At 33.8% G+C, this 13,625-nt stretch overlaps 1 protein-coding gene across 1 annotated transcript; it reads right to left on the bottom strand.

Annotated features, from left to right (window-relative positions):
• Positions 1-2,031: 2,031 nt before the first annotated feature.
• On the bottom strand, positions 2,032-11,672 carry LOC140039615 (uncharacterized). The gene is made up of 2 exons (XM_072085234.1): positions 11,184-11,672; positions 2,032-4,485 (listed from the first exon to the last, which is right to left on the bottom strand). Exons 1-2 carry the CDS (start codon positions 11,491-11,493, stop codon positions 4,103-4,105), a joined length of 693 nt encoding a protein of 230 aa, XP_071941335.1. The 5' UTR covers positions 11,494-11,672; the 3' UTR covers positions 2,032-4,102.
• Between the last annotated feature and the right edge of the window lie 1,953 nt (positions 11,673-13,625).

The following is a 13,625-nucleotide window of genomic DNA, read 5'->3' as shown; positions in this document are numbered from 1 at the left end:
ATAGGGAAAATGTATGTTTATTGTTTGTATTGATAAAAACAGTTTTAGATTTTTTAAATGGATAATTATAGTTGAATTTGGGTATTGCTAAACACCGCAAACCCCGCAAACCCCCGCAAACCTCCAAAAAAACATAGCAAACCCCATCGAACCAACATAAAAGTGATTGAATCATGTAGTGTACAACCCACTGAGTATATCAATGTAAAAAAAAATTAAATTTCTACTGTTAACAACTTATTTTTGGGGTAAAACATCATTTTTTGGTCAAAAATGATTGTTAAACCCCGCAAACCTCCAAAAAACCATAGCAAACCCCACCGAACCCACATTAAAGTGATTGAATAATGTAGTGTACGACCCACTGGGTATATAAATATTAAATTTCTACTGTTAACTACTTTTTTGCGGATAAAACATCATTTTTTGGTTAAAAATTAGCAATCATTTTTGACCAAAAAATGATGTTTTACCCCAAAAATAAATAGTTAACAGTAGAAATTTAATATTTTTTTTACATGGATATACCCAGTGGGTTGTACACTACATGATTCAATCACTTTTATGTTGGTTCGGTGGGGTTTGCTATATTTTTTTGGAGGTTTGCGGGGTTTAGCAATCATTTTTGACCAAAAAATGATGTTTTACCCCAAAAATAAGTTGTTAACAGTAGAAATTTAATTTTTTTTTACATGGATATACCCAGTGGGTTGTACACTACATGATTCAATCACTTTTATGTTGGTTCGATGGGGTTTGCTATGTTTTTTTGGAGGTTTGCGGGGGTTTGCGGGGTTTGCGGTGTTTAGCAATACCCTTGAATTTAATAAATAAATTAGGTATATAAGGTTTGGGCGTTAACAGGCTGAAGTTTATGCTCAGGGAAGAGTGAAATTCGTCTTTGTAGTCTATCGGAAGATATTCGTTGTTTTAATGTTCTGGAATATGGGTGTACACTACAAAACCATTGCTACAATATTCCAAATGAACGTAACTGGTTATATTTTGTTGAAGTATTAATTTCAATAGGTTACAACTACTATTATAATTATTCGGCTCCTACTCAATAGGAGTCTTAATGTCGCGATTGATAACATCAACAGACTTAGAATGTAAATTTCTTTTTAACTATATGCGAAATATATCTGGTATACAATTTCTCTTGTCGTTCTATTCAAACAACTATTCTTTCTATTGTAAGGTTATTCATATAGAAGAGGTTGTTCCATTGTATTAGAAAAACCCTCAAACAATTTATTTCCTATGAAGGATGAAAGAAGTTGATAAAGAGAGATATTTAGCTTTTATAAGTTGAAATACTTCGGCGTTTTGACGACCTGGTCCAACCTTTAGAATATTAAATTGTCATTTATGTGTGACTGGGTATGGCGAATTTTGGTTGATTGGTTATTCACCATTTTTTCCCATTTTCTGTTCCAGTTTATCAAACTTGCTTCGCAAAACAACCATCTTAACTTTGTTTTAAGTCAATGATTCTGCTTAATTAACGTATATATTAATTAATATTAATTAGTATAGGCCTACTGAACAAGCATTTAATCTTTTGCTTAAAGCTCTATCCACACTATTAAACTAGTTTGACAACAAGTATGATGTGCCCAAGTACGGTAGTGATATGACGTCACCGTATCCATTATATGGGCACATAAAGATTGTTAGTGTAGACAGAGCTTAAGTCGAAATAGTGCTTGTAAAAAAAAAAAAGGCTTTATTTTTCAGCAGTATATTATATTGTATACGTCATCTAAGATTTAAATATGGCTTGTTATTTTGAAAACAAATTAAGCAAAATATTAAAAAAGAAATAAAGTTAAGTTGTTTTTTTTTCTAAGCACATTTAATATAATCGACCTGTGTCATTTGGCTGATTTCTTTCTGATTCAAGGAAACGCATTGAAAGCATTAATGATAATTATGATGATGTGATGTATTCATTAGTTTGTGTACGCAAACCTTGTCTATCAATATTCATTATTTTGCTTTTTATTATAAAATCGCAATGATTGGCGTAGTAGTATTATTATCTAAACATTGGCGATTACTGTCAATCTTGATCAAGTTTCAAACCAAACATGGCAGACAAGAGACCGGCTACTATAATCGATAGTCGATATACAACAGTACAACTTTTGAACGTTCTTAGTGTTACTTTCGGGTTGCTTTATTCCGAAATACAGTTACACTTAAATATGTTTATAACTTTTTACTCTTCTTCGCTTTAATTTGCTGTATTTTCAGCAGATTTAAAACCTGTTAATTCTAAATAAAGCAATAACACCATAAATATTGTATTTTCTTTATAATATGAATGTTGAACATTAAAACAGAATTTTACATCAATATACTCTAGATATAGATTTTAACAAGGTTGCCTATTTCAATGGAATGACTATCGTAAATATTAAAATAGAATGATAAACGAACATTTCGAAATGATAATCCCAGCCAGTAAAACAACAATTATTATTAAATTAACAAAGAAAACAGTATTGTTATTAATAAACATTAAGAAACTTGAAAGATATTCAATTCTATACATTATATTTTTAAATTCTAAAACCAACAGTTATATCATTTTAATATGCATACCAACATGAAAATGTATTTCTGCTCTCGATAAGAATAGATTTGAATTAAACAATAACTAAATTGTATTTCCTATTATAGGCAAATAATATTAATTTTTTAAACATTGGTCAAATATAAAATTGAACTTGATAAAATACCACGTAAAGGGACCAAGAAATCATGGTGATCTAAAATCAAAAACATTTCATTAGTGACGCTACTTGATGCGCGTTTACAAATCGTAATATATCGAGAATCTAATTGATTAGTGCGTATGAACACTGATGTCATGCATCTAAACTTGACGCGCGCGTACAGATGCTGTTAATATATTATGAATCCAAACTTGACTCGCGCGTACAGATGATGTTACTATATTATGCATCTACCTTGACGCGTACAGTTGATGTTAATGTATCATGCATCTAAACGCACGTAGAAACACTGACACCATGCCTGTACGCGCGCGTACAAAAATATTTTTACGCGCGCGTAAGATATGTAAAAACTTGAATACCCGGTAGTATAATGTAATTTTTGTTTCGCGATAAATTATTCTTTTGTTATATCTTATAATACAATAAATTAGTCCTATAAAAGTAACACTATAAATATCAACACTTTTAATTTTGTATTATAATCATAGTTTTCTACGATTTGATGAGGGCCCAGATACATTTATAGTGCTTAATATAAGTTTTTTACAATTAAATGCTGTAGCAAAATTATGCAAGAATCCGTTAAATAATTTGTATCTTTCATTCAAATTATATTATTAAATTATATTCAAAAGTGTTCGGTGACAAAGGATATAATTTCCTTGTTAACATTCGTGAACAACATGCACTTATTAGTAAAATGCTAAATCACTGATCACATCATCAGCATAACATTAGAATTATTATTTTTTAAATGTAAGAAAATTAATACTGCTTTTATATAAACTATTCAAAAAGAAACAATATACAATATATCATAAATGAATACAATCAACTTGCCATCTGTGCTTCCAATGCAACCATAGCAAATACAATATCATTATTTATACATAAAAATTATTTACAACGTTTCACAAATGAACTTTACACTAAATTCAATATTATACAAATGTGCGATGGCATAACAGGTTATATAATAATATGCCTTATAATGGCAGTTAGTTCGTACTATTGAGTTTTCGTACCGTACTCCTGTGTTAATTCTATTGCATTGGTTAATGTTACCGTACGAGTTTGTTATAGAATTAACATTATGACGTTACAGTTTCTTGTACACGTATGACGTCTGATTCGTACTGTACATTAATCCAGGTTGCTGGTTAGGCACCTCCACTTCTGTCATTGGTGACATACACATCTTTAACAGTGTAGACTTGTACACTTTGGGTTAAAGTCTCGTCACCACGTCATGTGATCGTAAACCAGACGTAAAATGTACTTAACCGTCTGCGATACGTTCTTCACCATTTTAGCACCACGTAAAGGCACAAAGGGCAAACTAATTTTCCCCCTTATCAGTTTTCCTTTTCTCGACTTCGTTTACGTTCCGTTCGACTTGTATCTTGATGATGGTTATTGTCCAAGCGAGACTGGTTGTGTTTTTTATTGTATTTTTTACATTTGCAACTTCGAACAGTTCGAATTCTATATGTTCGCCTTTCACCATTTTCACAACGGAGATGAACCCGTTTATGGCGAATAACATCATTTACGCATCGCCATTCTTTTGTCTTTTCGGTACTCCATACTTTGACGTATTCGGCGTACCATGGAAGGTTTCGTACGGGTAAGCATTCGCCAGCACAGACAACTTCTGTGATAGGTTTTATACTTGTGCAAAATCCATCCGAAATATACCGTTTTGATCTGAGTTCGGTACAGCCAAGTTGTAGATCGTCTGGAAGATAAAAATATAAACAAACGGGTTAATCTCTGGAGGGTGTAGTCTGACAAGATAGGTACAGGACGCTTGGGGTAAATTCAATATTATAGATGGATGAAAAGATATGATATTCACATATAGCAGTAATATAGCATAGCAATCGTCAGCCAGCTTCAAGAATGATGTCAGAGAACCCGTATGTTTGTACAACTCATTTTCAACAACGTCATCGAATTTTGTTTTAATGATTTATGAGTTGAAGATATTGATAAGTCAAACGAAACCACTTCACTCTTAAAATATAATTTGGCAAATTGTCAAAGTGTGTTCGGTCCTGACCTTGTTATCAACCGCAAACTATTGGTTAAACAAAGCGTATCAATATACCAATGATATATATTCAAATAATGGGTTGAATTCGATCGCAATATGTCCATCAAGATTGCAATGAACATTTTTATAACAAACGTATTAAAAGTAATAAGAAGGAATACAACTGGTCTTTAGGACACCTCCATTAAATGTTCACTTTGTTTGACCATCTATCGTGAAAGTACTACACAGCTCGCCATACAGGTACGGCAGTCTACATACTATATTGTATGGTAACAGTAACACGTGGGAAGAATGCAATATGTTTCCATCCTAAAATGGGTTATAAACTGGGTCGGCAAGGCGATATATTAATAAAAAGAAATATTTTAATTTAAAAGCATACTATATTATGACATCCCTGGAACTAGTGCTGTCCTTCGTGTAACAATTTATGAAAGAGAACTCTTAAAAGGAATACAACAAAGAGTTGATCTCTGTTAAGCCGTCTCTGTTCTCTTCTGTTCAAAACCAGGATATTAAGGGACTAGATAACTTAATAATTCCAAATTTTCAATACACACCATGAAATGTTAAAGCAGTGGTAGGGCAACAATTATGTAGTCACAAAGTGTGATCAGTTTTGGTTGAATGAACGCCATTAAAATATACCAAAACGGAAAAATACCTATATCGTTGAAGCAATTTCAATAAGTTTTCAGTTTAGTCACGTGATTACCAAGTACTTACTTAGCGGCCCGGGGCCAAATACAATGACACAATACCCTGATCACAATGGTTCTGATTATAATATTATGGTCCCTTTCTTTCGATCTTTTTTAATGTTTGATTTGGATCCTACTACCACTGGATGCAGTTTGCGCGCGTTTGAACATTTTATACCATTGGCATAATATAGGCCAGTTACGATACCGGTATTTAAGCGGAATGTTTGAAATAATTCATTTGATTTTGGAATCGTAGTTCAGGATATTGAAAGCAGCATACGCTCAGTCCAGTTAAGTGGCCCTGGGTTTGAATCTTACATAAGTAAAATATGCTTCTTGCCATTCGTTACGTCACAGTCACCATACAATCATTATTGTACTGCGTATGTGTATTAAAGTATAGATAGATGCTCACATGATAGTGCATCCTCTGATAAGGAAATAGTTTGCGAACTTGGTCTAATCAGACACTGTGATTTTACCGGTAACATATGTTGTTAAATACGATTAATATGATTTATTACATTTTCCCACATTTATCAACCACACTGTGTAACGATTTTTATCATGATCTATATTAACAAGCCACAATATATAGGTTATTGATAACAACTGCTTTTGATGATGTGGGTTGTCTTTTACGAGCTGTCAACCAGTGACACGCCTGGTAATCATCACTGACCAGGAATCTCCCGTATACGTGTGCCGTATGTCATCATTCGAGCAGGACAAAATCGTAATTGTAAAATTATTTTTAGCGTTTTTTTTACGTTTCTGAATAACCAGGCGTATGGTTTCTGAACAGTAGATTTTGATATTTTACTAAGTAGATTTTTCGTAAACGCGCTTACTGTATATACCTTATATATACACGCAAATTCATCAACAATGAAGCTGAAGTCTGGTTGCTAAAAAGTACGGTTGTAAATATAATGTGAACATCACAGTGGCGTCGTCCAGAATTTGTAACGAAGGGGTTGCTTAACGGTTGTTAGATTTAGGCGGGTTGGCACTCAGGAATACGGTACGGTATCGTAACGTGTCGATCCGGAGTGAAGACCCTAATAATGCACCAACAACACGTCACACCCCATCAACCCAAGACCCTATCAACTTGACATGAGAATGACATCACAACAGCACTACAGTGCGGTGCAACGTCCGCCACGTGAACAATTCTCTACAATTGATAATCTATCTTAAAGAATATTGCAGAAGAATAAAAGGCTCAGCCTTGTGTTCTATATCTATAGCTCTTACGTTTGTTCTCAATTTAATGGTAGAAAATTTAACGGACTAATTTTATCTCCTCTTAAAACATCTGAATGACATCTTTTCTCGTTAAATCCTTAGCGATTACAAAAGAAGAAATTGGACCAAAGGCATGAAGAAGACCAATGACATTATTCGCGTGCCAGTCGCCTCGTCGACTTCTGTTATATCTTGTACAGTACAATACAATCCTAGAAATCTGTCACAAAACCAAGGTTGCAGTTTGCCACCAGTTATGTAGTCTGGTTTTGTTTTCATAATCCAAGATTAACGAACGATACGGATTTACTGATCTTGTCAAATTGTTAACAAATCCTTTTTTTGACGGCAGCCGTTCAAATTTCATCAATCGACTTCGAATATCCACAGAGAAAAATTCAATTGAAATATAAACGATTCATAGTACCGAGGACACATTTTCTACAAAAGATAGTCGTAAACTAAAATCCTACTAGCACGAAAAAGGGAGGGGGCTAGGTGGGTGGTGTTTTCGAACTTCGACGCTGGATAACGCATAGGCCTCGTAAAGAATGTCTAACCAGTAAGACCAGTAACCATGTATTTAAACCTTATGTATGATCTAACAAACCTGTATAACATCAGGTTCATTGAAATTAGTTTTTTATTTTTTAACCATAATGTAGGGTATATAGCGAGTATCACTGTCTGTATACTTTTCACAAATAACCCGGCTGACAAGGCTTCGACACAGGCCTTTCTATTTCACTTGTTAGGAATCTACTGTATTTAGTTGTTATATATAGGCTAAATATATTTTACTACATATATATTAAAGAATATTAACATGTCAAAAAAATTAGCGAATTATACATGCAATTATTGTAATTCGAATACGAATTATAACAACGTTTGTATGTTATATAATGTAATGAATGATTCCATTAATACCAAAGGAGAATGACAATGGGCTAGACTAACAGGACCAACTGTTAAATCAGGCGTTTAACCGCGTTTCGATGACTCACGATCTACCAAAAGAAAAAATACCAAAATACTATGAAAACACGGGATGTCCTGCAGCTTCCGTCTAACAACATGTTCATTTAGTGTAAAGTCGTTGTGTTCAGTATAAAATATAAAACAAACAGAAACCATTACAAGGAAAATGAATGTATATGCCGTCAAACAAAGGATTATCATATATACAGTACCTATCAAATCTAAATTAAACCATGAGGCGCACTTTATAGTCATTCAATATTGTAGTATCATTGTGAATGATAGCAGGGACACGTAAGGTTACTACTCTTCCTGCCATAAAATAAATGAAAATCAAGGAATTCTTTAAAAAAAATTCTAGTCTAGCAACCTTGTAGAAAGATACAGAGGCAGGATGCTCCAAGACCTTCATGTTTGGAAGTCTGGGATCAACACATGGTATTGAATCATATTGCGAATTATGATTTAATGTATTTGAGGTATAATTAGGCCTGCAAGGATACTATAATTGTCGAGATACCTGATTTTGATGGCCTGTTTAAACATGAATCAGAATGTAGAAACGCATGCGCACCACTACGATGGTTTATATTTTAATTAAGACCTTAACCGTTAGGGAGTGAAGGGGGATAGCAAAATCAGCACTGTGGTCATGTTACAAGAGTTGTCGAAACAATATAGATTATTTGATAAAACTCATAGAAAGTTGGACCATTTTCCCCTGACTGTTATATGGATCTCTATGAAACGTTTAGGCCTAAGCGAACATATTCATTTCTCTATCCCTGGAGTCATCCACCTTGTAGTATGTCAATGAACTTGTCGGTCGATTTCCATTAAATATACATTGTTCATTATTAAGCCTATTTGAAATTGTACACGTTCTCTTTATGGTGAAATAATGACAAATTATTCGGAAAAGGCAATAATTTATTGGTGTACACTCGTAATTTCTTAGGTGTCTAATTAGGGGTCAACTTAGCATGCCAAGCGTGGTTAAATATACTGATCTTTACACTCACAATAACTATTTAAAACTTTAGTGTGTGATATATTTTGTAAATTTTTATATTCAATACGAATTTAAAAATAAAAGATTTAGGTTGCCTCCTTTCTTTGTGTTAATTAAATGATAATAGAACTTATGATTGAGAAAAAGAAGTAAACGTAATTTATTGATCTCATCCTCTGAACTTTCCTGGTAGAAAACATCAATACAAAAAGAAACGTTCGGTCTTTTGTTGAGAAAGTTTCATATTCTTCTGATATAAAAAGAAGGAACTCGAGAGCGAGAAAATCGCCGAAAAGCTGTCAAAGTTGTCTTGATTTTGTTGCAAAAAATCACAAATGTAACAATTAAGGGCATAATAACCTCTTTCATTTCCACCTCCTTCTATAATATTGCCAATAAATAGGAAGACAAAGAAATGGTGACATTTGAGACACGTGTAATTTATAGGATATTGTTCGCATAGAAAGCACATATAGTGCGAGTTTGTTTTACCTGTTCCTATCGTTTCATCGTGTGGTTGATGCAATAGAATGCTATTTAAATGTATATGAAACGTATCAGTACTTGAATTCATACGGTTCACAATGCATTTCACTTTGCTGTATACTGCTGTTACATCAGCAACCTTCATTCTATATGATCGACAGCTGAAAGTGAATTGAACTTTTTAAGAGTTCTACCAGAAGGAATGTTACCGAGAACTCAACATACAAATAAATACTAATTAGTTTTTTGTAATATTTAATGAGTAAATATTTGTGTTTTATGTAGTAGGCCCTAAATTCTCTGACGAATGAAAGCAATTTCAATCCAGAAACTAGGGTAAATTTCTTGAAAGGAAAAAAATCTACTAAAATGTTTCCAATTTCCTTCTACTGTATATAAAACACCGTATCTTGAAATACAGTATTATAAAAATCTCCATTTGTTATCACCACAGGTCCACACCCTCTACTCACTTGTTGTCACGGGCGATTTATGTAGGCCTATCATCCACACGTATAGGCCTACTTTTGATAGTTACCGAAATCTATGTATTACATGTTACATTTTACAGGCTATATACATTATCCTAAAATGTTTTGGTTTAATATACTTAACGAATATATTTATTCACGTTAGCTAGTGTGTACGTCATAACATAAACTGTTAAAAAGTGTTAACATCATCGAAATAAAAATATAGACGTAGTTAAGCTCATGTGCCTACTAAATATAAAGAATGAATTACATAAATGTAGGCCTACCTTACTGTATTGGTTAAAAGTAATCTAGACACACACCCTCGTTTTCGGCCAATCACAGGACAACCCACCGATAATAATAATATAGACTTTAGCACTACAGACGCTTAATGATGATATGGGGGTTTAGAAATTCAATTTGGCAGGCAGCCAATATTTACATCGGACATTTTTACAAGTAGTATGCGAATAAATTGTGTAAATAATAGCTGACTATCAATTAGATTTTTGTCTGTATTTGACAGATTGACAGAAACATAAATATTATTAATTCGATTTAGTTATGGCATAGTATAATCGGCTGATTCAACATGTGATGCCTATGTCTAATCACTGCATGCGGTGTTCATAATCTAGGCCTAGTAGGCCTAATTTGAAGCTACGGATCGATATATTTATTTTAATATCACCGAAAGCTATCATTTAAAACTTATGAATAATTAAATAATAATGAAGACGCGTATCTTGTAAATGTAGTGTGTAAACTAAATACCGGTAGCGTTGCCATTTTGTTTTCTTGTTATTAGACCGTCCCCTAAACTGTTATTATAAATTTAATGAATTTAAATGATAATCATTGTGCTCATTTGTTTAAAGTTTACATAATAATATAGGCTTGTGGGTAGTATTTCATTAAAATTACTGCATTGACCTATTCCTTATTTGGTTCGACACAAAATATTGCGGACTGTAGTAAAGCGTGCATCGACCATGATCACGTGTTCCTGGTGGTAAACATGGTCGTCTGCAAGGCAACCTTATTAGCAGACGATCGCTATCACAGTAGGCCTATTCATTAAAAAAAAAAAATCTGTGCAGGTTTTTAATGCAATGATTCGTCTTTAGTTGAGTGTCAATTCCATTGAACAAAAGCTTTCGTGGATGAGGTATTATCTACACAGATAGGAATTGAGCAGAGGCGTCTAATTGTGAAGGAATCATCAGCATGTATAAAACCCATTGGACAGTAAAAGGTATTCTCTTCATTCGCACCTTTTGTTTGCATAGCCTCTGGGTTAAACAGAATAATATACATAAAATCTGGGGATATCTTCCTTACGTTATCAACAAAAGAGAAGAGTAGTGACAGTATTTCTGTCACCCTGAACAATTAGATAAATATATATTTATATATAAATCATAAAATAAAATATATAGAATAATTGGATGTTTTTTTTTAGCTTACCTGGGTTGTAAGGGGAAGGGTATCCATTAGGTTTTTCCTCTGTACCCGGCTGCTGCGGCGTATCCAACTCGGTTGTTCTTTGCCTATTTCTTCGTTTTTGATCTCTATCCCTTTTATTCTCTGTAACGACCGTAGCGGTCTCTACTACTACTTCCTCAATTGAAGGTGGAGATGTTTCTAAAACTAACTTATCTGGGTTTACAACTGCACAATCACAATATAATACAAATAACAATCCAGAAAATAATGCAATCCACGAGAAAGTTGATGAGAGAGGCCGCATCGTACAGCCGAAATAATTCAACTTCATTATTAAAATAGTATTGAATCCAAAAAGCGTGTAACTTCTACATGGACGTTTACTGCCGTTGTACCACAAGGTCAGTGTAAAACAAACTGTATGTTCAAACAGAAGAATAACGTTTTATGTATGTAAATGCGCGGGAACAATAGCATATGCGAACACTAGGACTTCATACGTCTAACTGAACCCCAATGAAAAGTATTTTGTCGTTCAGCTCTACAGTGGGCGGAGTCTCTGTTGTTGAACACTGCTAAACTTTTCAGATAGTCCACTACTCGCTCACGTGACCTATACGTTTATTCTTCTTCTTAATGGCGTATTCCACAGCGGCAGTCGTATATTGTAGAAAACCGGAGGAAAAAACAACGCTAAAACTTCGAGTAGGAGGAGTTTCGTGCCGCCGCAATAGCCCCCTAACAAAGATGTAGTACAGGTACTGCGTGTGCCACTGTATGACTGACAGTAGGCTTATAAACAAATGCTGCTCGCTTTTAAATTAATGAGTTCTGATGTTATTTATACTCTATCAAATATAGGGAGGAGATGTAGAAACGTAACACCATGACTGACAAGTGATGTGTTCCACTTTATATGCTGCCTATAGATTTTTTGCCACATGTTTTCGTGGTCTTTCCTGTCGGATTGTGTACCGCAATTGTTTTATTGACCCGGTGAAGCACATTGTAGAGTTGCCTAAATATTAATTAATAATACTAATAGGCCTAGATAATTCCTCTCTTTTCTATTTCCTTTTACTCTTCTGCCTGTCTCCCTGGATCCACCCCTGGTAATTATAACCAACTGTCAACATATCCACTGAGAATTAAAATGTCCCCTGAAAGTTTCACCGAACAAAGTGATTACATTATAATTGTGTCTCCTGTATATCTTGTAACACTAATTGCCATAGCCGATAGTAGCAATATATTCTCAGAATGTATGTCTAATTATACTGTTGTGTTTCGGAGAATGTCGTATACCGTATCGAATATCGTACAAAATATAATTTCTTCACAAACGAAATAAAGGTTAAGATGATACATATGATACACGTGTTACTCAACAAACCGGTAGTTTATCGTCACGCTTTGATTGTCAATTCATTTACCACGGTAATATTAAAGAAATTACAAGCTGCATGATATCAAGTTGTTAAGTTAAAAAAATAAAATTGAAATATTATCTCAAGTAAAACTAAATTATGTAAAACTAATTTTGAATTTTATACCTCGATGTGTTTGGAGGTCAGTTATATTATAAGTAAATCAGTATTATAAATACTGACTATATTGCGGGTTAATAACATGTCTTCCAATCCTATTGGCCACTCTTCTTTTGCAACGGATTGAAAAATCAGTAATATGAGTTTGGAGGTAATTAAGCTTTATTTTTAAATTATAAAATTAACTTAAGTATATACATCAACTCGGGCCTCGATTCTGTCACAACAATTAAGCTCTGTCTACACATGTGTTTGTGCCCATATATGGACATGATTACATCATATCACTACCATATTTGGGCACATCACACTTTTTCACTACTGTAGTTTGATAATGTAGACAGTTGTCAATGTGAAAGTTGTGTTTGCTTGGCAGAGCCTCGAACACCGAATATAATATCTGTAAAACATATATTTATGATATATATTCATAACTGAGCAACGAATATCGTTAACAGCGAATGTTTGCACCGTTTATATTGGTAGAGCATAATTATCGGTAACATTGGTTTGCTTCAGGGGCATGTTGGCTTCGTTTAGTTTGCTTCATTCAGGGGCATGTTGGCTTCGTTTAGTTGGTAGATAGCTTATGTCCGTCGTCAGTGACACGCCTGTACCGCTTCTCTAGCTACCTGTCAGTCGTGTTTTATATTCAGTATTAATTGTATATAATTATTAATTACTGATTCTCGGAAGTGACAATTTGCTTCCAGAGTGCCAATTCATTTTCACAACATCCGCTCAACAGCTTTTTGACCAAAGTGTTCGACAGTCTGTTTTAATTTGTTTGTCATATTAGTGGTCATTTGTTTGTCATATTAGTGGTCATTTGTTTGTCATATTAGTGGTCATTTTCGAACGATTTCTGCCACAGTTTGAATTGAATCGCGATCCTTGTGGTCGCAAATAGTATAAA

The sequence above is a fragment of the Antedon mediterranea genome, chromosome 2, assembly GCF_964355755.1.
Source record: "Antedon mediterranea chromosome 2, ecAntMedi1.1, whole genome shotgun sequence".
NCBI classification, from domain to species: Eukaryota; Metazoa; Echinodermata; class Crinoidea; order Comatulida; family Antedonidae; genus Antedon; species Antedon mediterranea.
This window is presented reverse-complemented; position numbering and strand designations above follow the sequence as displayed.